This window comes from Centrocercus urophasianus, unplaced genomic scaffold (genome assembly GCF_019232065.1).
Source record: "Centrocercus urophasianus isolate 14NV4802_14NV808 unplaced genomic scaffold, USGS_Curo_1.0 seq_10, whole genome shotgun sequence".
Classification (NCBI taxonomy): Eukaryota; Metazoa; Chordata; class Aves; order Galliformes; family Phasianidae; genus Centrocercus; species Centrocercus urophasianus.
In genome coordinates, this window is record NW_024884142.1 from 81,156,056 (window position 1) to 81,181,869 (window position 25,814).

General features: G+C 42.1%; 1 protein-coding gene across 1 annotated transcript; it reads left to right on the plus strand.

Moving 5' to 3' along the window:
* The first annotated feature begins 76 nt into the window (after positions 1 to 76).
* On the plus strand, positions 77 to 14,504 carry UTP25 (UTP25 small subunit processor component). Its single transcript, XM_042811987.1, has 12 exons — positions 77 to 181; positions 1,067 to 1,106; positions 2,239 to 2,488; positions 3,270 to 3,485; positions 5,540 to 5,628; positions 6,799 to 7,206; positions 7,635 to 7,854; positions 9,697 to 9,899; positions 11,471 to 11,653; positions 12,056 to 12,168; positions 12,581 to 12,826; positions 13,608 to 14,504. The coding sequence occupies exons 1-12, from the start codon at positions 81 to 83 to the stop codon at positions 13,852 to 13,854; spliced, it is 2,316 nt and encodes a 771-aa protein (XP_042667921.1). The 5' UTR covers positions 77 to 80; the 3' UTR covers positions 13,855 to 14,504.
* The last annotated feature ends 11,310 nt before the right edge of the window (positions 14,505 to 25,814 follow it).

Genomic DNA, 25,814 nt, shown 5'->3' on the forward strand with positions numbered 1-25,814 from the left:
CAGCTGCCCGCAGCGCGCCGCCACGCGGCATTGCGACAGCCGCCCCTGACGGCCGTGCCGTAAAGCGCGGCGCTGCCGGCATGGGGAAGCGGCGCGGCGGGAGGGAGCTGGCGCGCGGCCTGAGCAAGAGGCAGAGGAAACACCTGCAGCAGTTCGGGGAGCAGCACCCTGTGTGCGACCGGTGAGCGCTGCGGGCCGCCTCCGCGCTGCCCTGTGCCCTGAGCCCTGGCCGTGCGCCTTTTGAGAAGGGTTGGGTTAAAGCGTCCCATTGGCAGAATCCCCAGCGCTGGTGAATTGATGCGCTTTTCCCGTAGCACGTGTCCGCTTTTCCCGCTCCGCCGGGCAGCGCTCAGTGCCACAGGTGGGCTCCCGTCTGGCTGGCTGCTGTACGAGCTGCTTCCCGAGAGCTGCGGGCGGGATCGGTGCCTGCGCTCGGGGTGAGGCCGCTGCCAGAGGGAGCAGCAGCTCCTGCCCGACCCTGCCCTCAGCTGCCGCGCTGCTCCGTCTTTCTCTTCAGCAGACAGTTACGGCTGGGTGCCCTGAGTCCAGCTTACAGATGTAAAGGAGCATTGTGCTGAGCCAGTTTGCTGCTTTGACAGTTCCAGCTCAGCCTGTGTAAGCCTTACAGTTTCCCTGCAGGCCTCGTTCACGTAGCTCAGGCCTGGTCTGGTCCCCTCTGAGGAGAGGAAGGAATTTTTTTCCAAGTCCTGCTAGGTTCTGGTGTTCTGCAGGAAGCTCAGCACTTTCAGAAGACTTTTCCCAGTATTTATGCTTTGTGCTCAGGTTCTTTTTGACACTTGGTATTCTGATTAAACCCAGAAATGCTTTAAAATGTTTCTCTTCATGATCATATACACCCAGGCTCCACACACAGGCTGTATCATGAGCTGAGAGTAGCCTGTCAGGGTGAGCCCTGACTGTGTTTCCTTAAGGAGAATTGTGTGATGCTGTGGCTTTAAGCTTTCTTTCAACTGCTCTAAGGCTCAACAATTTCTTCCCTTCTTCATCTGTGTTTATTCTCTGCATAATATCATTGACAGCAGTATATTTTGGTGATTTTTTTCAGGGTTTCTGGAAGACCAGAAGCAACTCAAATATGTGAACTGGTAATATATTTTTATTTCTTCTTCATTTTACCTGTTGTATAGTTCAGTGAAGTGGAACACTGTGCCTTTCTTGTTCAGGAAGATTTGGTTGTTCCTTTTAGAAAACCTGCTTTTAGGAGGAAAAAATGAATGATTTCTTTGTAATTCCAAATTGTTCTTCAGACTCCTGACTGCAATACCAAGAGACAGCAGAAGAAACAGGATACAATATTGCTATTCTTGCTTTTTTTTTTTTTTTTTTTTTTTAATGTTACTTAGCCATGGCAAAAAGTAAGACATGCTTTAAGTTATTGCATTTATACACAGTGGTGCTTGAGTTAGGGAATGAGATGTTTTGTTCTGCTGGATGAAAAAACGTTCATGCTCATTCCTGTCTTCAAATTACAGTGTTTCAGTTTTTGTTCTTGTTAACCTCCATTATCATCAAACCAATTAAAGACTTCAAAGTTGTAGTGTGGAGAAAGTAATTAATGACTCTGCTCGGTTGTTTCCTTTAGCACTTTTTTTTTTTTTTTTTTTTTCTTTTTTTGTATTTACTGAGCTTTTGCTTTGTGCTGAAAGGAGCTAAGAAAGAAATAAATGTTGCTGTGCTTATAGTCCTGGTTTTGCTATGAAGTTGGCTGTAACCTGGCATGTTGTTTTTAGTTTGCGTAAGGCTGGGACAGACCTAACTTTTGGAGTCTGGCTTGTTTGAAGCTTAGAGCTTTAGATGCTGAGCTAGACCTGACCATTCTTTGGTGGACTTTGGTCAGCTGAAGGTTATTCCATTTTTCTTTTTGAAAGCTAAAAGCATTTTCATGTATGCCCTTCTACATGTGGTTTTTGTAGGAAAATCAAAGGCCTGTTTGTCATGAGAACAAATTTGTTCTCCGGGGCTGAAAGAACTTTGTGATGCTCTGAGTCAAAGCAGTGCAGAACAAAGCACCAGGACCTAAGTCTGCCAAGGTCCTTTCAGAGTCTACATGGAAATGTTTGATAAAACTGTTAACATAAAATGGAGATTTGGGGAAAATCTCATTGCATCTGCATAGGGGTAGATTGGGAAGAAAAAAATGTTGTATGGGAGCTGGAGCTGAGGGTGTTTGCTTGCTGTCTAATAGACTGCTGTTGTTGTTATTGTTTTCACATTTAGTCTGACAATTCTGATAAATCAAGTGCGGAAAGCGATTCAGAGACTGAGGTGGAACAAGTCTCTGTCTATCACAAGCTTCTGGCCACCCTGAAGGCATCTCCTGAGTCTGAGAGTGAGGAGGAGGAAGATGAAAGTGAATCAGAAGAAGCTGAGGAAAGCGAAGCAGAACTGGGTCGCGAAGGGTCCCAGGAGCCCGAAGAAGCTGTTGGAGGTGAAGAAGAGCAGAATGATGTACAAGAGCAAGAAGAAGGTAGTTTCTTTTGCTGTGCTTTGGTAATTATTGTTTCAGTTAGCAAGTTTGAATAGTGTCTGTTTTTAGCCCTGATCCTGGTGCAGACAGGCTGGTTGGCTGGGTGCTCTTCTGGCTGTTGCTCCATTGCCGCTTCGTGAGTGTGAGCAGCAACTGCTGGAGTATTTAGCAGGGCAAAGGGTAGCTGTGCTCATTTCCCAGCAGCCAGCCTGCTGCTTCTTCCTCAGATGTTGTTTGTGTGGCAGCACAGGAGGAATCCACATGGAGCAGCATACCAGGGGTTCTCACCCACTCGCTGGGAGACGCAAGCTGTTCTCTCAGACAGCATCTGGCTTGGCTGCTGCTGCTGAGCAAAGGGAAAGATTTGCCTCACAGCAGAGTAAAGAGTGTTTAAATTTTAAGGAAACCTCCTCCCATATGAGGAAGCATCCTCATTCATGAAGTTCCCAAGGAAATTCTGGGAGGGAGGAGTCGACTCTGTTTTCTCAGTTTAGATTCTTTGGAAGCTGAAACTTCTATTCTCTGAATATATTTTTCCTTAAATTTTCTCAGGGAAACTATGTTCTGTATTATTTAACTTCTGGCATATCAGATAACGATAGCTTTTAAGAAATGATAATAAGAAAAACCCAAAAAAGGTAAAACAAAAGGCCTGTCTTTGTTTTTTTGCGTAAGATTTTTTAAGGAAAAAGTGTAATGTAAAAGTGTTTGACATAGGCAGCCAGCAGTGGCTACTGATAGTAGCTTTTCCAGGAGAATATAACATGTTTCTTTCTTTAAGAAGTCACAGCTAAAGACCCACCAGAACAGGCGCTTGGCCAGGAGCAAGCTGATGGGGTGGAAACTTCCTGTGACCCGAATCATGGAGCAATTGAGGAGTTTACTGATGTGAAACATGAAGCTGAGTTTAGCTTGGAAACCAATTTCATGGAAGAGGAGAGTGGAGACTGTGATGCAGACAAGAGAGAGAGCAATTCTTCACAAGCCTTTTCAGAAGGTAAAACGTAGTATTATTGTTCATTGGTGATCTGCCTTTTGAGCATCTGTAAACACATAAATTATCAAACTCTCTAATGAGATGCTATGTAGCTGCCAAGTTCTTTGGCTACGCAGTTTATTGTGTTGCCCACGTGTGAGTCTGTTACATAAGGGACATTTAAAGTTAACACATGCATACAGCTGAACTGTTTGTTTCCTGTAGCTGATATGGACAGGGATTTGTGCATGGTTTCTGCTGTAACTGGTTAAGGCCCAAACTAGTGGAAACTAGAAATATGCATAGAGGATGCTATCTTGTTCTTTTGTTTTAATGGCATTTTATAATTTTTAGACAAATGCTTGAGGCTCTCTGGGTTTTGAAGTATGTGCAGAGGAGTCTGACTACAGCAGGATCAGGGAGGCATCAATAGAGGGTCTGTATGGTAGCTTTAAGGGTGTAGCCCAGCATGCTGGTGCCACAGTGCACTGGTGGGTGAAATCTGAGCTCCAGTGTTGGAGTGTGTAATACAAATAGCTGTGCACACGGGTGTGTGATCCTTCAGTGATGCGCCGCATGTTGGCACTTGCAGAGCTCCTATTCATATTTCATGCTCTGTGGTTTTAATATCAGGTGGCATAGTTTGAGAGAGAGGAATGTGTATGTAGCATCCCTAGTGATGCTGGCTTGTCATCTTAGAGCAGCAGCTGACATTAGATCTGGGAGGCAGCCTGGTTGATACACGGAATGTGTGGAAGCATCAAAGGGCCATGTGATAGAAGAAACAGCTCATTCTTGTTACCACGAGGATATTTTTTAGGCTGTTGGCATTGCATTTTAATGAGAACCAACGCTTTCCAACTGCATGCCAAGTATCCTAAAAGCTTTGTTCAACCTGTAAGTGATGCACTACTTTTCAGTGGAATGTTATAGAAGTGGCTTTATAACTGATTGTGGAAGATGAATCACCTAAGACAGCAGAAAGTGAATCCTCAGGGCCACTAGAATTGCTGAAAATCATAGAATCACAGAATCACCAGGGTTGGAAAAGACCCACAGGATCACCCTGTCCAACCAAGCACCGATCACCAATAGTTCTCACTAAGCCATCTCCCTCAACACAACGTCCAAACGTTCCTTGAACACCTCCAGGGTCAGTGACCCTGCTTCATGTCATATTTTACAACTGCTGAAATCAGTAAAATGTACTGAAGAGTGAATGATTCCTATTCCTGTGCATTATTGGGAAGGTATTTTCAAGTGTCGTGATTAGCAAATGCCTGGACTTCTGTTGGATAATTTTATGTGGATTAAGCATCCTTAGGCAGGCATTAGTGTCCTCTCACTGCTCTTCCTTAGTGAGTGTTACAGTGCTGCAGCAGTGTACAGGGTTTGGTTTTCAAAATAAGCTTCACATGTTAATTATGCATACCAGGCTCTGAATATAATATGATTTTACAGTTCTTCATCTCTTTCCTTTCCAAAAAGAATTGCTGATTAGATGAATTGTAATTTTGCTCACTTCTGGCAATCCTTGCTACCTTTCCCCTGATCTTCTTATCTTACTCTGCTTTATCACTAACTGTGCTCATGTCACTGCCCAGCAATGCAAAGCCCTCAGCAGAACCACAAATTGAGGGCAGTGAGTTCCCTTAGATCTTTACTGTTGACATCCCACTTCACCTGCGAGGAGTGGAAGCGCTAACTGATGTTCATCAGTGTCAGAGCTTGAGGCAGAAAATTGCTGATCTTTTCTACTGCACAGTGCTTTCCTGCCCAACATTTGTTTTGTGATTTAAACTTTGATTACTTTAGTAAGCGCTTTTTCTTTCCCCACATTCCTTTTTTATTTTTAAAATTCTTCTTTAGGCAAATCTGCCAAATCTGTTCTGTTTTTATAGAGAGAATTTGACATCCTTTCTCTTGTCTCCCAGTGCTTTGAAATAGCTAGTTTGAGATACAGTGTTGGCCAGCAGAAAAACTGTCCATATCTCTTGCAAATCTGTTCTGAAACTTTTGATTCTGCTATTAGCTACGGTAGTTCTCAGGACTTTGTTACTTCTGTTTTAAAACAGATCCCTTTAAGCAGCACATGGACAAAGAACTCGAAGAAAAAGAAGTAGAAAAAATATCTACGCTTTCTAAAACTTCAAGTCAAAGCAAGGTAATGTTGTTCTGTAGCAACCCAGCGTTCTTCAAGTTGCTGGGATAAAAATATCTTTGTATACGAGTGAAGTAGTTTCATAATCTTTATTAGCTATTGGCTCTGGAGCTGTCAAGGTTTTGTCACTATTGTTGCTGAAGTGTTTCTTCTTTGCTTAATGCTGAGCGAGAGCTGGGGTCTGAAGTCTGCTGTTATGTCAGCATATGGTGACACATCTGAAAATCAGAGCTTTTTGCTTTGTGGTCCTGAGATCCAAGATTTGGTGCTGCTCTTGGCACTGGGTGGAAGCAGGGCTGATCTCGGGATGGTAGCAGCAGGGTGCCAGAGAGGTGCACTGCAACTGAGCTCCTGAGGTGGCCACGGAAAGTCTCAGCAGTGTTCTTGTTTCAAGGTCATTCTACCTTTGTACACACTTGCAATCAGCTAAAGAGGAATTCAGTACTTTTGTTAATACTGGCAGTAATATGTGGGGAGAAAAAATCCACCTCATTACTTGAAACAGTACTGTTTTTCAAAATATTCTTTTTAGACCAAGTTTTGCTTCTTAACTTTTTCACATCTGATTTTGTTTTGGAGCATTGCCTCACATTCTGGTCACCCATATGCTGGGTGACATTCCTTGGAAGATACCCAATGATTATACAGTCAGAGAGCTAGCTGGGATATTTTTTTTCCCTTCTCTCTCTCTCTCTCTTTTGTTTTTTTTGTTTTTTTAATATGGTGGTCAGAAATACCAGTGCTACCTAAAGCATTGCATGGCATATCTTTGCTTAATTTGATGTGGCCACATTACAGAAATAGAATGGGAATTGTGTGACAGAAGACTTAAAGGCAAGAGTTTTTTCTTATTACACTGAAAGGTTTTGCCCATGAAGTCAGTGCAGAGGTGTGACTGATCTGTAAATGTAGTTGGACTCCAGCACTGGCAGAAATGACATCAGTTTTCTTATCTGCAAAATGGTGACAGTTGTAGCCATATCACTGCAAAATACATCCAGACCTAATGAGCTGAAGTTAGATGCTAAGAAATTGCGTATTGAAAAAAAGGTTTCAGCTTGTATTATGAGAAAATAACTGCTCAAATTTCATGACATTGATTAAACAAGCTGTGCTTTACACTGTACTAGATCTGGTACATTTGACTCTTCTGTTTGCTTTTTTTTCCTTCAGTGGCCAAGGCTGGGTCAGCTCACTTTTTCATCCACTTTGGATAAGCATACAACTTTAAAACCAGACAAAGAATTCAGTGTGAAACAGCTTTATCTTCACAAGCCTTTAGAATCCACTTGGCCAAAAGTGAATAAACATTTCCTGTCGGCAAGCAAACCAAGTGATTCCTCTTTTACCCCGTTACAAAGAGAGCTCTTCTGTATTATGAATACCTACAGGGACTTGTTCTATCCGGAGAGAAATGCTTTAACAAATGGAGAAGAAATCCGGCATGCTTACTGCTTACATGCCTTGAACCACATTCTAAAGGCAAATGCCCAGGTGCTCAGCAACAATGCCAAAAAAAGAGACCAAAAGCCAGGGACTGACAGTGACGACTACAGGGATCAGGGGCTCACCAGACCTAAGGTGAGAGCCCTTCAGTAATGTGATTCCCGGCACGCTTTGGGGGTCTGGTCAGGCTGTGTAAATGTGTTTTAGTGGGAGGTATTTCTGTTGCTGCTATTGCATGATTCGTTCCACGTGCCTTTCCACATCTCTTGATTGTGCCTGGAAGACATTTGCTACAAGGCCACAGAGTCCTAAGTATCATTGCACTGGGGCTCATGTCATTAACCCACAGCACCCACTGGTTGGTAATCAGGTAGATTCAACTTGGACTAGCCTGTCGCTTGTTGTGCCAACTGTCTGCTGTACAGTTTCAAAGCTGATGCTTGTTTTGATTGCTGGGAGGCCCAAATGTGGGCACTTCAAAGACAAAAACAATTACTTCACATTCTTAACTGTGGATATTTGTGTTTTCTGGGTTGTTCTGTTGTAACTGTTGATCCGTGCAGGTGCTGATGATAGTGCCCTTCCGGGAATGCGCTTTGCGAATTGTGCACATTTTCATCAGTCTTCTTGAAGTGAATGAGAAAAGAAAAATAGATGTAAGTAATAAAAAGCGCTTCAAAGGGGAATTTGGCTCTGACCCAGACGAGAAGCCCCCCAACCTGAAAAGACCTGAAGATTATGAGGCCGTCTTCGCCGGCAACATTGATGACCATTTCAGAATTGGTAATGACCTACAGAACATGCCTTGGGCTTATAAAGAAGTGAGGGGTAATCTAACAGGTTCTTCCTTGATGTCTGGGAGCCATCAGGGCTGGTGAGACTCAGGGCTCCTAGGTATTTATGCTATGGCTGCAGTGGCATCGTGAATGTTTTTGAAAATATTCCATTCCTTGCCATAAAAAAAAGGAAGCAGGTCAAGTTAGCGTATTCACGGTGTATCTTGAAGTCAGTAAGAATGGAACAAGCTCAGTACTGAGCAAAGCAGTTTTCTGCTGTATTGCCCATGATTTTCTTGAATGCTAAGGAACGGCCAGCAATTTGGACTGTTGGACAAACAGCAAATTTAAGACTATTTCATAGTAATTTCAAGCTGTTTTAGTAACTCAGTGTGCAAAGAATTAACTTGGTTACTGGAGCTGCCTTAGTGAGTTTTTTTCTGACTTGACTTGACAGATAAAAGGGTCTTGAAATTATTGTCCCTTGAGAGGTATGTTGGCATCCCAAGAGGTTTAATGATAGAGTGGAAGATGCAAGTTGTTCCCACTCAATCTTTCGTGCTTCCCCAGTGAATATCTGTCTTGCTGAGAGCATCTTATGTTTTGTAGCAAAATAATTTGCCTTTCAGTCCTCTCCTATAGTGCAGTCTCCTTGATCCGTTTACTAGGTGTGAAGAAATGCTTGAAGAAACTTTGGGTGCTGTTACTTGCAGAAGCAAATCATAGAAGCGGCATAATTATTCCTTCCTAATGTGCTTTGCATCCTGTTACTTCAGCATGAAGATCTAATTTAGGGCACGTTTGTTACGCCTTACTAAAACCACCCTTTCATGGTTTTAAACCAAATACATTTAGAATTTCTAAAATGTTTATATGCCAACATGTTTTGAGATAAGTGCTGTCTTCTTGGAAATTTAACCTTTTATTAAAATAATTTTATTATCAGGTTAAAATAGCCAGCAGGAAATGTCCCTATGGGAGCCTGTGTGAAATTCTTGATGTGCCTTCAGCTGTGCTTAGAGTAGCTGGCTTCAGGCAGACAGGGCAATAAGCTGAAGAGACACGTGTTGGACAGCCTGTAGTGGGTGGTTTGAATGTGGTCCAGATCGAGATTGTAAAATCAGAAAACTTGGGTCCGTATAATTATAGGTAACAGTCTCCTTCTCCTCTGCTTCTTTGATTTTCCTCTGTATCTTTAGAGGTGATGCATAAGCTGGTTGATTGCAGCGTGTGCCTTGAGAAGCCAGGTAGCACCTTCCCTGGCAGAAGTGCAGGTCTGGCTATGCTTTCTGCCTTTGTAACATGATCAAACTCGTCCTTGGTGTTTTAGTAGCATCTCCTGTGACCCTGTGAATGAAAGCAATCAGCGCTCAGGAGATCCATGCTAAATCTTTCATGACAGATTGAAATAACTGTTACTATAGTAGATAATGACATAGACCAAAGCCTAGAGGTGAGGGTGAAAGCAGTAGTTAATCATTTCTACTTCTGCTTTTTTCATCTTTTTAGCCTCTCTTTCCTCCTTTTTTTTTTTTTTATTTTAACAGTAAATCAAGAGAAATGTGTTTTGGCTCAGTAATGTCATGCAAGCTATGAAAAAACTGAGAAAAGAAAGAACTGCTGAAAGAGTTCTAACAATGAAAATCTGCCAAAGGCTTATGAAATGGAGGAAGGGTGAATAAGCACATTGTCAGGGAAGAGAAGTTTCAGCCAGATTGGTTTTGTCCTGCTGTAATCACAAGCATGTGCTAAGGGAGAAGAAATGTAGGGAGTTACTGTTACAGAGTCTTCTTGTAGAAAATGGTTGATCCTTAACCTTGACTAAGAAATGCTATTTGTGTTCTGACAGGGGTTGCGATTCTTCAAAAGAGTATGAGATTGTATGCACCATTTTATTCATCAGACATCATCATTGCCTCTCCCCTGGGTATGAGGACTATCATTGGCACAGAGGGAGAGAAGAAGAGAGACTTTGATTTTCTGTCATCCATAGAAATGCTCATAATTGATCAGGCAGACATTTACCTAATGCAGAACTGGGAACATGTTCTGGTACGGTTTCTGTATTTTTGTGTTGCACTGTGTCTTGTTCATCTAATTATTTTTAAGAATGAATAGTTTTGCTATTTTTAACTGACTTTATTCTAGACATTTATTTGTTGCTTTTTTTTCATCCACCAATATTAATTTCCTTTTACTACAAGTAATTTTCCTTCAGCTTTTGGTAGTATTCAGTACCTGTTCTCTGTAAATCTTAGAATTTGGATATAAGATGGAAGTTTTTCACACAGAGGGTGGTGATGCACTGGAACAGGTTGTCCAGGGAGGTTGTGGATGCCCCATCCCTGGAGGCATTCAGGACTGGGCTGGATGTGGCTCTGGGCAGCCTGGTCTGGTGGTTGGCGACCCTGCACATAGCGGGGGGGGTTGAAACTACATGATTGTTGAGGTGCTTTTCAACCCAGGCCATTCTATGATTCTATGATTTTGTACTTTATTCTTGTATTTCATCATAGTTTGGTTGTAGGGTTGGGTTTTTTGGTACATTTTTGGTTGGCTGGCTTTTTTTCTTTTTTTGGGGGGGGGGGAATGGCTTTTCTTTTTTTCTTTTTTTAAACAGCTCTAATTATTTTGCAGAATGAGGAATGACATGGTGATGGTTCCTTTAATCACCTCTGGGAGAAAATCTGCCAGTTGTCTGACTGCACAGTTTCTCAGATCACAGCTGTGTGAGGAATTTATCCAACCTCACTGAGGTTCCTTCAGAAAGCAGTGGGCACTGGTGCTTGTTGCCGCTGACAGTAGAGATGCCAAGCATTAGTCATGCCCTAAGTGAAACAGATTTATCTTGCATGTATAATGAATTTAGAATTGCCGACAGTACGTGGCAATAGCCATGTTTTATGGCTGTAGGTTCATAGAAGTTTTCAAAAACTATGAAAACTTGGGGTTTGGGGTTGTTTTTGTTTGTGTATTTCATACAGAAACACCTTTGAGGAATCTGAGCCTATCATTTTGGCAGCCTGGCATTACTGTACGTGTTGAATGAGCCCGGAGGTGTCCTATTTCCTGGGAAGTCCTGGGGAATGCTGGCTTATGAGCCTACATGATGCTCCTGGAGTGTCCCGCAGCCCGTTTTCTTTGTTTTGTTTTGTTCTGTTTTGTTTGAGTGCATCTGTCTGTGGTGCAGCAACAGCAGTACCAGTCCTAGGCATTGTTCAGTGAGGCCAAAATCAGGTGGATTCCTTGACTTGCACCCAGGCTGCCCCTGCATGCAGTGGGAACAGCAGTTCAGCTGCTTCTAGCTCAGAAACCTTGGACCTGCTGACGTCAGTATATACAAACAAATCCATTAGGCTTCCCCCATGGGAGAGGACTAGAAGCAAAGGCTGTTGTTATTGATGACTGAGGAGATGGCAGTTTTGAGTCCTGTGGAATGAAATTAGGTGAATTACTCTTGATGGGGTCAATAAATCCCAGGCAGCTGTGTCTTGGGCGATCACTGCTTTTATATTCTGTGCTATCTTGCTCTTCCTTGTCCACTTTCTTGCTGTAGTGAATGCTCTCTGCAGTCGGGGTGCAATTACTTCAATCTGCAACAGTATGTTTCTGTGTCTGTGCAGCACCTGATGAAGCACATTAACCTGCTGCCTTTGGATTCCCATGGGGTAGACTTTTCCCGAGTGCGAATGCCAAACCTCCATAACTGGTCCAAGTACTACCGCCAGACGCTGCTGTTCAGTGCTCTTCAAGATCCCCAGATTAACTCTATCTTCAACAAACACTGCTTCAATTATATGGGGCAGGTGAGTTCATGTCAGAGCTAAGGCCTTCTTTAGGCATAATGAAGGGGGAAAGGAACAGAGAAGCCAGCCTGGAAAAATTCCATAATTCAGTTGTAAAATTATCTGTGTGGCAGTAATTTCTATTACCCTAAATGTTTCTGTCTGGATCTCCACAGTGCTGCATGATGACTTCTAATGCTGTGCCAAAGGCTTAGAGAGCTGCTCTTCTTGCAGCAGTACTTATTTGATTCTTCTGTTTCAAGGCAGCAGTCAAGTTTTGTTTTCTCTTAATTTGATGCATGTAAATTATATGTAAGCCTTTAGCACAGCTTGCAGGTGTGTGTGCTGTTGGCAAAAGGCTGCCTGGAGAGGGGCTGCCTTTGAGATGCTACTTCCTTAAACCATCCTGCTTTGTTCCTGCAGGTGGCTGTCCGCAACGTGCCGCTGAGCGGCTCCATTAGCCGTGTTGTGGTCCAGCTCCCTCACGTTTTCCGAAGGATAGAAGCTGAAAGTTTAACTTCTGTAATAGATACGAGGTACTCTGTGTTCCAGACTATTTTGCTATGCCCTCGTGACTGCAATTTCAGATTCAGTGGAGTTTACTGCTTCCTACAGAACATAGGGCCAGTGGGATTTCGCAGTAGAAGTCTTCATTAGTCTTCTGGTGTGGGCTAGGCCCTGCACAGAGTCAGAGGAATGCTAAATTTCTCCTTGCCGGAGGCACTGGATAATGAAACATAGGAGAACAATACCAATTTCTGTGATATCTGTGTGGAACTGGTGAAGCCTTGACCCTTTATCTTCTACCGGTGTAGAATCCTAAGAAGTTAAAGAAGGAAAGGCATAGTTAAAACCTTCAGCAGTCTGTTGTGTCTGATGATATTCCTGTGCGAGGTCATGAAAGCCAGGTGTTATTCTGACTAAAGCATACATGTTTTCTTAACTTAGGTTTCAGTTTTTCGTCGACAAGGTTTTGCCCGAGTACCGCGACGCCATCATGTCACACACGCTCATTTATGTTCCATCATATTTTGACTATGTGCGACTTCGAAATTACTTCAAGAAAGAGGAGCTGAATTTTACCCACATTTGTGAATACACTAAAAAGGCTGGCATCTGCAGAGCGAGGCGGTCCTTCCTCAAGGGAGAGAAGCAGTTCTTACTGCTCACCGAGCGCTTCCACTTCTACAAAAGGTAAATTGTGGCCTGTTTTCCTCTGAGTTGCATGTATACTGTTCTGAAAGTATAGTGGCCTTAATCACAGGTGGGCTTCACTGCTTTTTGAACCTGTTGGATCTCGCTGACGACTTCTTTTTTTTCCTTAAAAAAATTTAATTTAAAACTTCTGCATGTTGCCACAGTTCCCTTGCAGAGCTCTGAATGCTTTGGTGTGCATGGGGCTGTGTTCAGGAGGTAAGTGCTGCCGAGTCCACTGATGTCAGGATGGAATTATATATCCTGTGAAATTGGATTAATTGTTCCCTTTACTGGCATTCATCTGTGCCACTGTAACTACATAAAATTCTGGGAAAGGGTGTATAATTAGTTTGATAAGGCAGTATAGCATGCTGAGGCACCTGGAAAATTTGCCGCATCCTGACAAGAGCCATTTGGAAGTTCCTGATTGAACATTTTTTTCTTATATTAGGTGAAGATGTTGAGGCAAATAGAAAAGGTTTCATGGATGTGAAACTTGAATATGAAGCCAAAATGATCAGGCTTCACTTAAGATCTTAGCCAAAGAGGCTGAATACTGCAGAAATTGATAGTGGCTGGTACTTCAGAGGAAGTCATGATGCCTGGCAGCATTTGACCTCCCTTAATCCCACATCTGTAGCAAGTTTACTCCAAGATGCAGGGTTTGCAGAGTTGAGCCACAGCATTGAAATGGATAAACTGAGATAGGATTGATATTTTAACATGCACACTTCATAAAAATTGGCAACAAAGTTACTCTTCTCCCCTCCTGCTACAGGTACACAATAAAAGGCATTAGGAACCTCGTTTTCTACGAGTTACCAACCTACTCCCACTTCTACAGCGAGTTGTGTAACATGATGAAGGCCACTGACAGTGGAGTGGATGCTACTTGGACGTGCACTGTGCTCTATTCCAAGTACGATGCTCAGAAATTGGCTGCAGTGGTTGGCATAGATCGCACTGCTCAAATGCTACAGTCCAAGAAAAATGTGCACCTCTTTGTTACAGGAGAAAATGAATAAGTGGCAAGACAATTGGATGGACCTGGATTTTACTCCTAATGTATTTTTTGATGTTACTTCTAAAAAGCGTTTTAAACTTTTTGGTCGCTTTTGCTAAGTATTCTGTTCATACAGTGTTACTTTTTGTATCCAAGTTTCTGTCCAACAAGAAACAGAGGCTGTCATTCAAGAAAGCATGGATTGCAAGGTTTCTTCTGAATATAAAGAAAATCAAGAGTTGTTACATATTGAAAAAATCCCTGGTCAGTAAAGATTGGTGGTTCGATAAACACCCCTCGATTGAATTGCTTCATTTCATTTTCTGATAGAGCAGACTCTTCTTCTGTTATTAAAGGAAACTTTTTCCTTTAATCTAAATTAAAAATTGTCCCTGGGTATGAAGGCCGATGCTGTTTTATAGACCAGTAGTTGTTTGTGCATACCAGGAAAGTGTTATGGTGCTGCCTCTTTTGTTGTTGTTGTTGTTAATAATCATGCTAATGTAAAATAAATTCCCTCAGGTAAATGCACAGGCACTTAATTTTAGCCAATTTTTATCACATTTTTGCTTCCTGTATTTCTCAGAGAAACTTAACATCATTAATTGAAGTCCTGAAATCATTCAGCAGATGTGCAAATAAATCCACATGGTTTCTTGTTTTACCTTTTAATTTAGGATTTCTGAGAAGTACCTCCGCTGTAACACACAGGAAGTAAGAGCCCAAGTCCTCCTCGTGGACATCTGCAGCTGTGCAGCATGGGCAGCCAGAGCAGCAAATGAGGATTCCTGTTGCGTGTGGGAGAGTTGTGGATGTGTGTATAAAAGCAAGCACACAGAACAGGATTAAGGCATTTTCTTCCTACTCTGGATGTGCTTAGCCTGATGAGTAACTGACCTCCAAGGAAGCTAAAGTGGTATAGCTACTTAGGGAGATAAGTTGGTGCAGCACAGCAACTGTTTAAAGAAACAGCAAGAGTTGCATTCCAAAGCCTTAGTGAGGAGTTTTCTGCCCCCACTGAAGCTAACAGCATGGCAGTTTGTTGGAAGTATGGCCAAATTGTAGTTAGAGACCCTCGTGATTTTTGTTGCTTATCTGCTTTGTTCCCAAGAGCAGTATGCTTTGAAATTTGAAATGTGTGGGCAAACTGTGCATATTTTGTTGATTACCAATCGTAATTCACTGATTTCCAAACTACCAAAGAAATACCTCCTTACTGCCTTCTGAAGGTGCTCTTCAATGCAGTCACACATTTTATGTGAGATTGTCCTTGGAATGCTCGTGCAGGAGGCTGTTCTGCCCTGGCACAAGTTCACGTGCTATAGTAGGGAACCTTTAAGCCAAGGCTGGAAATTCTGCCAGGAGGCAACGCCTGCAGACTGAGCGTTTGTTGGTGCAGGGGCCTCTGTCTCTGCACTGGTTTAAAGGAGTTGCCATTCCCAAGTGCTTCTTCCTACCCTTGTGCTGTGAGGTTCCCACAGCTCAGCTATTGCACTACTTGATTGTAGAACTGTGGTGAACCAGGTGTAGCATTTTGTCATCTTTAAAACTCCTCCTTTGCCCTCTTTTTATATTATTCTGAACAATTCCCTGGTGCAGTTCATGGCAGGGCTCTGCAAAGCAATCTGTCCCAGAGTGGCTCCAAATACAGTGAGTTGCAATGAAGGGGCAAGCCCTGTAATTTGCCCTTTCCTTGATGCGTATTCACTGATACTAAAGCTATAATTGCTGGAGCAGTTGCTGGCTCTGACTGAGGCAGAGAGGTATCTTCTGGTACAAAACAGAATTGGTGATAGCAAGCCAGGCTCTGAGCCTGGTTCATTCCCGTGGGCACTCCTGGTTATGTTAGAAATGGAATATCTAATCTGGGATTTGTTTGCTTGTTTTTAATTTTTGACATACCCGAAATAAGAAAAGATGCCGTCTTACAGAATGTTCTACCTTTTTATTTTGTTCCTTGAGTGCAGTTGATCTCAGCATTGCAAGTATTTCCCAAGAATCCACCAGTGTCATCTAATTACCCTGCCTGGAGAAATGAAAATTTAAAACTCTTGTTTGTTTTGGTTTCAACACTGCATTTCTAAGTAAGTACAGTGTTGAAACCAAGTACGATGTTTCTTAAAAATCCTTTTTTGTCAACATTTCAAGAGGATCTCTGAGCATGAAAAGCAAACCCTGAGTTTGTTTGGGGAAGTCGTGGTGTCTCAGTGAGAGCTAATGGACGGGGCAGCAGGCAGAAGGCACTCCAGCCATTCACATGGCAGTGCCAAAGTGTTAGCAGCTCTTGGGAATTCAGACTGAAGGGTGAAAATGAATTGAGATTAAAATGTTTAACAAGAATTCTTTTTCATCATCTCAAGAACTCCTAGTAATGTGGCCAAGAGAAATGCATTTAAATACCTGCCTCTATAGGAATGTTCTTTCAGTAGATGAGCTAATTTCATAATGGATCTCTTCTTCATTGGTAAAATTTAATCAGGATAATAGGTTTGCTGTGTTTTGTTACTCTCTTCAAAGATGACAAAAAGGCACTGTATATTTTTTTTATTATAATGAAAATGTGATCCTAGGATAGGAGCCAGCGCACGGCTGTATTAATGTGACTAAGGGAGGGAAAGGTGACTTAAGGACAATTTTTCTGTAGAGCAGGGAAACTGGCTGTAAGGAGGCAGATTGTTAGCTTCATAGCAGCCATTGGGAGACATGGGACAAATCACAGGAGGGAGAAACTGGAGCACTCTTGTTAACAACAGGAGAATTAGCAATTACTTTACAGCTGTGCTGCCCCACGCTGCCAGGATTGCTAAGCTCTGTGTTAGTCATGCTCTTGTGGCCTTGGCCCCAGGAGTTCCTCTCCAGGGGACGTTTGATTTGCACTTGGTTGCCAGGTTGATGAAAGAGCTTGCTTTGCAGAAGCTGGCCCACAAAGCACACACAGTGGGTGTAAGAGGAAGCTGTGCAAGGCGAGAAGTGTGGGAAGAGCACAGGGTAGCACTGCTGCCCAGGGGCCTACGCAGCACAGGACCCCTCTCTTCACCATATGGCTCTGCTCAGAGCCCCCTGGGCTGCTGCTTAGCTCAAAGGCACAGCACAGAGTTGGTTTGTGCTGCCATAGCCTGGCTTTAATCCCAGTCGGTGGGATGCTTTGCCTACACTGGATACAAGGTGTAATTTGGTTCTCCTCAACTTAAATTTCATTCTCTGCACTGAGCTTGATGGTAGAGGGTAATTAATTAGCCCCCAGCTGTTTACATTTTAATTAACCATTAAATTCAGTTGTGCTTATGGTGGGTGGCTGTGTTTGTTTCACTGGACATCCTGGTGCTGGTGGGTACCTGAAATGGAGGCAGCAGAGTGGTTGTAACGTTGCGTGGTGCTTAAGAAATACATATGTGATTATGTAAAATTGCTGCAGGGATCTTCAGTAAAGGAGGCGACAGAGATCAAGGAAAAACAATGTGCAGAGCAGCAGTGATAACCTCAGAGAGGTAATTCTGTCACTGCAGTGGAAAGGAGATGCTTGGCTGTGGTCTTTGAGGCAAAACAGCTCAATCACACTTAATGCCACACACAGCACGCAAGAATTACATTTCCTGGGTCAAGCCCTTTCCACTGATACCTGCATAAATCTAAAAGATGCTGCTAACATAGATTCTAGCAGCACGTTTTAAAGCCCCTCTCGCTCTGACAAAGGGAGAATGTGGTGGGGGGAGGCACACTTAAAAAACATGGCCGACATCTAGCTGCTGTTGGTGAGAAGGGAGCAAGGCCTGCAGCTTGAGGTGTGCCTCACTGCCTGTCAGCCTCCCCAAGGGCGGGAACATCCATGGCACAGAGCACAGCCTCCTGCTGCTGCCTCCTGTCTCTTAGGTTGCTTTGTAACTCAGCTCTGGTTTCTCTTCCGCATTTTGAAAAGTTTTTTTTTTTAAAAAGGAGCAGCTAAAACAGGGAGAAGGGCTGGAGTAGTAAACCAGTATCTGAGTTAATGCCTGTTACAGGTGGAAATGCTTAATGGGCATCAAATCAAGTATTAATCAAGTATTCTTTCACTGGTGCATGCTTAACAGGAAAACAGCAGAGGTTCTCTCTTCTCTGGTCATATAGGGTCAGAAGTCAGCACAGGAGATAAAGATGCAGTCAGAGCCTCCACCAAGTTTGAGTAGAACAAATGAACTGCCATCAGCTGTTACCTATATACAATAATGAGACTGGCAGTCAATTCATGCATTTGGGGTGGAGCAAGCAGTGCTTACAGCATAGCAGGTGGGTCTAGATTTGTATAAGATAGTGTTTTTCTTTTCGTTTTCCCTTAGTTGTTTTATGTGTTTTTATGCAGCAGGAGCTCAAACAGAATTTTACAATGCATTACAATATAGAAATTCTGCCCCAGGTGGCAAAAACACAGTGTTCCTGCTTCCTCAGAAGTGAGGGAAGGGGGAGCAGCAAGACTTGTGTGCATTGCAGCAGGAGTCCCAGCAGCCTGTGGGAGGCTGAGGGTTGTACTTTCACTGTATTGTGTTCTACTGAAATTGTTGAACTAATGAAAACTAATTTAGTATGCAGCAGAGAAGTGATCAAACCAAGTGAAAATGTGTAATCTGAAGTGTCTTCTCTTGCATGGGAATTTGCCAAACCTTCTTTAACCAAAAGGAATGTAACTAAGGCTGAATGTCCTCAGTGGGAAGAATGCTGATGCCTTCCATTTCCAAGCAAAGCTTTTGGACTTTTCAGCAAAATAAATCTCATAAATCATTTTGTTTTGCAAGGCTTAGAGCAGTCTCTTAAACCGGAACTCTGCCAGGACTCATCTTCTGCACAAACTTCTCAGACGCTCACATTGTGGGTGATACTGAGGTAAACATATATGAGGAGCCCAACTCACACAAGAAGCATCAAAACAGAGGTATGTGGGGTAACGTGTTTCAGTGCCTTTAGCTCTTATCAGAGTAGGATTTTATTTTCTTCCCAGTTTCAAGATACAAAGCCTTGTTAAATTCAGGCATTCAGCTCCTCTGGCTGACTCATGGCTCACCTCAGGTGATCAATCAGAGGTTCAGGCCGTGACTCAGCAGTTCCCATACAGGCACTGTACATAGGAAACCATTTAAAAACCAAACCAGGGACACCTCAGCTCTTTAGCACCCGCAGTTACCTGTAGGGCATTCAGGCATTCCCCTGTGCTGTGCTCCTGCTTCCCCTTTCCTTTTTCCACACAGGTAGGTTCCTGACTGACCTGTCGCACGGGAATAATGGTAAGCCTTAGTGATTCACAGCTAGGATGTGAGGAGTATGCAGCTCTTTGCTCGCACTGTGAGGCAGTTAATGCAATTTGTGCTGTGTGGCTGAGCGAGCAGTTAGAACTGAAGCACAGAGCCATCTGTTCCTCCAGCTGACAGCAGGCATGGCGGGTAGCAGCTTGCTTCTGCTGGGAAGAAGCATCTCACTGGCATCAGGAAAAGGTCAGGAAAGTTTTGTTCTCCCACCTTTATAGCAAATTCTTTTGGATTTTCTTTTGGCACAGGCTCTGTGTTCCAGGGATTTTTTTTTGGTCTGTGGTCAGTCTGTGGGAGGAAGGAAATGGAAATGTGGCTGCATTGACCATCTTCTTTTTTCATTTCCTACCTAGTTTTGAGGGAGACCCATCAGAGTGACACAATTGTTTTGCACTTCCCTTGCTTTGATCATCTTGCAATGCTTCTTTAATTGAGCCGAAGGCCACAAGAAGTAACTTCCCTTGAAATCAGCTCTTAGAAGTCTTTTAAGAACTATTTGCCATTTTTCATTCATGGCAATTACTAGATTTCTGCTACAACAAAAAGCCATTATCTCATTAGTAACAGGAAGACCAGGAAAAGGTCTGGCCTGCTTCTCAGTGAAGAGGAAGAGCCTGTTACAGATGATATTGAGGAACTGGGCATCTGGTGCTTCTTCTGCATTTGTCCTCACTGAAAAAGAATTACAGGGAACAGATGACTTGTGCAGCTAACATGATCAGCAAAGGAATAAGGTGAGCCTAAGATAGGGAGAGAACAACCTGGGGAAGGCTTGAGACAACTGTTTTAAGATGAGACAGGCCTGACTGTCTGCAGCTCTGCATGCACAGGGGATTGTCAAAAGCAATCTCAGGAGTTCCGGTTGGAATTTCTGAAAGCTGGTTGTGGACAGGCAAGGTACCAGCAGGCTGGGAAAAGTGGGAAGCAAAGCTTCTCTTTAAGAAGAGCGTGGATTTGGGGGTGAAGCCAAGTTAGAGTTTTATAACACAGTTCACATCAGATCAAAACTTCAAAAACTATATCAAATGAAGCTCATTTGTTTTTAGGAATGAGTAGCCAGAGAACGTTGATGTTCTCTAACTTGATTTGCAGATCTGTGATGCTGTGGCACAATATTCCTATTAGAAAAGCAAGGAAAGTACTTAAAGTCATGAAGAAAAGATTTGATGGTAGACTACGTGGGTAATATACCTGGAGGGCAGCTGTCACAACTTTCTATTATAGGCTGTTCTCAAGCAAGTCTTTTAATGGTTTTACAGATAACTAGCGCTGGTCAAAGAAGCATGTTTGTCTACTGTAGCAGAAATGCTAAGTCATGGCTTAAAGCAGTGATTGAGCACCTGGTAGGAAGGCAGGACCAATCCAGGGGAGCTCGGGTGCAAGCAATGTGCCTGAGTGATTGCACCTAGTGGAGTCAGGATCCACTCCTTTCCAGACTTCATTTAAGGGTTGGCAGTGGAAGCAAGGGTGTTGTGCTGGAGATTCCTGCATACCTGAGGTCTTCTAAGGGTAAGCAGATTTATTTTTCCTTTGTTTCTGTGTCTACAGAAGCATATTCTCTCTTGCTTTGGACTAGGACTTCTCTATTACACTGTATGAATTCAAAGAATGACCTGGAAGAAAGAATTGGGGGGGGAAAAAAGTAACTTCCACTAGGATAAAGTCAAGATGGTATTCTTAGCCTGGAAATATCTGCTGCTCTATACACATCCACAGGAAGAAACACTCTTTTTTTTTTTTTTTTTTTTTTTTTTTTTTTCCTGTTTTTTTCCTTGGACTACATCTCAAGTATTCGTTTGTGAGATCCTGGGCCTTGCTGGTCCCTTAGCCAGCCCTCTGGACCTACTTTGCTCCTCCTGCTGAGGTGTGATGGGGCTGTTCTGAGTCAGCACATACATTGCTATAGAAAGCACTTATGTTACCTAAGCAATTTTATAGTCTGTTATTCTGTATAACAGAAGAAGAACTATCTCCATTAACACATAAATACCTATAATGAAATAACTTAATACAGATTTTTTTCTTCATCCAATACCTATGGTTATTCCTATACTGTTATTTTTTCATATACTGAATGTACGGAACTGCAGCCAAACCAAATTTCATGGCTCATCTCTATTTTGTGATTGCTTAATTTGTAATTAATATGGCCAATCCTGTAAACCCTAGCAGTAGCACGTGAGCATTTTTTCCTTTCTCAGTAATCAGTAAACAAGCATCTGGCTGAGACACCCTTGGCATTGTTTAACCAGTAGGCAGTTGTACTTTATGAGAGTGTGGCACACTGGGCCCAGTTCCAGTCCCACTGGAAATTCCTGGTTCCTCTCCAAGGAATTCAGTAAAAGGACGACAGAGCTGCCAGGGTGTGGTTTTTCATCCTGGTGGGTGGACCTGTCCATGCTTTACTGACAGTTCTTTAGCAGTATTCAGGGTGCCACTCTGGATTTGGGTTTATGTGCTCTGTATCAGCCTGCAAGACTAAAGAGCACCAGGCAACAGATCAAGGTTTAGTAACTGAGCTATCAACTAGAGATGTTTTCTTCCAGAAATTGTTCCTAAACAATGCCTAAAGAAATTTTGGCTGCCTTAGTGCTTGTTTTCTTCTTACAGCATATGCAATGTTTCTACCTACTTACTTGGAGTGCTGGCCAGGATTCCATAACAGGCAATATTTGGTTGGAAAACGATGAGGAGGCCAACTGTGCTTCATATCTAACTTCAGCAATTTAGGATGAAGTTTCATAATTTTCTGTGTATTGTAATAGTGGGGGGGGAAAAAACCAAACCAAAACAAAAAAGTAGTCAAATAACATTATCTCCCTTTGGTATGAGCTCTATGTTGTTTATTACACTTAGTGAGCCTTTACACTTCTTTTCATCTATTTATGATAAAACCCACTGATGTCCTGCACTTATTAAACAAAATTTCTGATTTTCTTTCTCTTGAGTACATTGCCTGACTGTCATTCACAAAGCTGTTTTCTCCTGCTTGAGATGGGAGTTATCTCTTCACCTTACAGCTGCTCTGAGTGTCCCCAAGCTCGTCGGGCTTTCCTATGTTCACAACTGCAGTGGTAGTTATGTGCCACCTAAACATTCTGTACACTGTAGGAGCATTTTTCTGTCAGGGCAGATGGTGCTCAACTGATAGAATAATACATGAACAGCAGAGAAGATGTGGGCTGATTAAATAATCAGCATACCGTGACATTTGATCGCTTAGCTGTAACTTAAAGCTGGGTCAAAATGTTGGTCTATTAATGTGCCTTCCTCCCTCCTTTCCTTTTTTGAGTTGCTGTTATGTTTGTTCCAACTGAAAGCTTTACCAAATGTCATGCCTTCTTGGTAACAAAATATAAGAATTCTTACTTGGCCCTGTGTGTTATGGAATAAAAATAATAATATAAAGGAAATTAAATTTTGTTAAATGAATTTAAGTTGCCAGGCAACCTGTCATACACAGCATGGTATTTAGTCAAACACTGCAAACAAAGAGGTTAATGCGTAGTATAGACCAGCATTTAGACCTAAGTGGGCAGTGAGGACTGGAGGGCGGACAGAAGGTTAGTGTGCCTGAATAGCTCTCACTTTGTGGTTTGCTTGCGTGTCCACAAGTCTAATTAACTATATCACCTCTTCCCCTTCCTGTCTCCCTGCTTGTACTTGTACAATAACAATATTTAAAAGACGTTTTCAATCATCAACTGAAGAATAAACAGAGAAAACATGTTTTTCTCAGCAAGGATATCTTTATTCACTAACTGAATACAACCCACTAAATTACTCATCCTCTTCTCCAAAATCTGTTTTGTTTTGGTTTTTTTTTTTTCTTTTTGGAGTTTTTCTGTGAATAAAATGGAAGAGGTACCACTAATGAACTATTGTAAAATGTTAGTGCTAACTAAAAGAAAGCTAACATATTTGGTTGTTTTGTAACCACTGGCCATTGGATAGGGGAGAAGTTGCTGTACATTATTTCCACTATGCAGAAAAATGAAAGACTTGGTCTACTACAGCCTAAAATGTTAGTGCTGTCTCTGGAGTGTTCTTCCAAAGTTCTGTTGCCCAGTACTGAAGCTCTATAATATCCTGTGGTGTCCAGGAGTCCCACAAACATCACAAATAACAATTCCTTGTTAAGCTATGAAATTATTGTTTCCCTTGTTGGTGTCAGTTCTGGGAGTGGTGATCAAAACTTCACATTTGAGATGGGTCATGAAATAAACCTGATCAGAAGAGGCAGTTTAGATCATCATCATTGACACTGCAAATATCTATCTCCAATATCTACCTGAAATTAAGAACAAAACAAAGAGTTTCTCTGTCAAAGTGATGCAAAACATCTGGAGCTGGCAGCAGAATCTAACCATGCAAGAAATGGTTATGGCAGCGGGTCCCCCTTAGAGATTACATTTGGAAACCAAACTTCTTAATGTTTCTTGGCTACTTGAGATAGCAAACTTTCCAAAGTGATATTAAAACAATCTGGTAATTTTATTAAATCTATTTCAGAGAATTTAAAATAAAAGTTCTATACTGAAGATTTGTTTCTGTGAATAAGAACTAAGTATATATATTTTGTGGAATTAGAGTGTTAACCAAAAATAACATAAGATGAAATTGCCTGCTTACAAATAGTGTTGGGAAAGAGGGAACAGCTGCTTGGCAGGTGCTCTGCTACACAGCTGGCAGCTCAGCTCCTGACTGGTTTGCCTCCTCCTAAAATCTGTAGAAGGCTTTTGCTGCTCAGGTGTGTGGTGTGAGGATTAGGTGCTCCTTCTGAAGGCATCTCTGTCTTTTTGAGTTCTGAGTGAACCTTTACTGGGAAACTGATCTTTGTTTCTGGTCTTAAACCACTCATATGATACTTGCCTCTTGTACTAAAAGAGCACTTCTAAGTGGTTAAATGCTGGGAGAAATTATTTTCTTATACTCATGTTTATCCCACAAAGTATAATACAGGTGAAATGAACAATTCTAGTTTATTTATACAATTTACTGCTATTCTGGTTTTTAAGTTCCTTATCAATAGAAGCAGGATAGGAAATAAGAATCATTGCCAAAGGAATGACGTGATGAACAAACTCCTCTTGGACAACCGAGGCAGACACATTTAAAAATGTGAGCTATGCTGACTTAGATCACACACCTCAGATTCACTTCCCTGTTTAATCTATAAAATGCACCTTGGAAAAGCAGCTTCGCTTCATGCAAAATCTCAAAGTCAAAAGAGTCTGGGCTGGAAGAGCACAACCAATTCAAAACTGGCATCCTCTGAGCTCAGTCACAAGCTGCAAATTGACAGCTTTCCTGAGGTTCCTATTCAGATGAGTTATAGCATTAATTTTCTCTCTAACCTAATGGAAGGAAGAAAGGCGATTACATTAAGAACCCTCAGCAAGGGCAGGTATAACTTTTCATCTAGTTATTAACATTTACAACCGTCATCGGCCGGATTCCTTGGAAATGCAGCAAATCCTCCTTCCTTCCTGACCTCTGGAAGACATGAAACACCAAGCATAAAGCATTTTCTGTCAATAAAGCATTAACAGAACTGGTCTGGTTTATAATGTGATGCTTTGAAGCAGATAATGAAAGAGACAAGCTATGAGTGTGAAGCAGATGATTTTTGAATAAGAATGCAGTTTGAAAAGTATGCTTAAGTCATTAAGCAGCGATTCGGAAGGTCTGTACAGGCTATGGATATTCAAATCATTTTGCTGTCTCATTTAATATTTTTCATTGTGACCTAAATTTTGTTCCTGTAATATTTATGAGGGGGGGCATCATATCAGTGGGATATGAAGGTGACTTAGGGTTGAATGTCATTGTTTGGTTTGAGACGTGCTTGAGACATACAGTTATGCAGGCATAGTCTACATGCTTAAAGTGGCAGGCAGCAGGCCTTGAAGGGCAAAAATGCTAGTTAGTTGAGCATTATGGAAGTAAAGGAGCTCGATCGTGTGCTGCAGGAAGTTCAGTAAGCTTTGTCAGTTATTCTCTTTTAATCTGAAGGAATTAATCTGAAAAAAAGTTCAAAGGATGACACTGAATAACGAGCTCGCAAGGATAACGATTACGCTATGCATTCATTATCAGTCCTGGGCAGCCTCCATTTTGTTCTATCTGCTGAGCAAATGTGCTTAAGTAAATCTGTTCTATTGGAGGCCTCATCCTGAAACTATTTCCTGGGAGTGGAGACAGGATGATGATGACACTCAATAAACAAAAGAACCAACACACACTATGTCTTGAAACAAAAGCACCATTTTGAATCTCTGATGCTTTTATACCTCTTTCTCTCACTGCATACAATTTTCAGTAAAGAGAGTTTATTCTTTATTATGTTTGCATATATTTTGTTTTCTACCATTAGTTTAGAGATTCCTATGTGAATACTGCAAGCGGTCCTCACTTGATAATCTTCCTCATTTCAATAATTTTTCGTTTTAATTATGAAATAACTCTTGCTATCATACTAAAATACATTTTTTACTAACATTATGAATAAGATTTGCTAAAAAAGCCAAGGAATGATTGAGATTGCATTCTGGATTTTAGCATTCATCTCATGACTTACTGAGAAGGTAAGTGATATATATGAAGCATATGGGTAATGTACTGTTCTGAAAGTTGCTGTGACTAGAAGTGCTGAAACACGAGACGCTGACTCAAAGGTGAATTTATATATACGATTATGTGTCTGGGT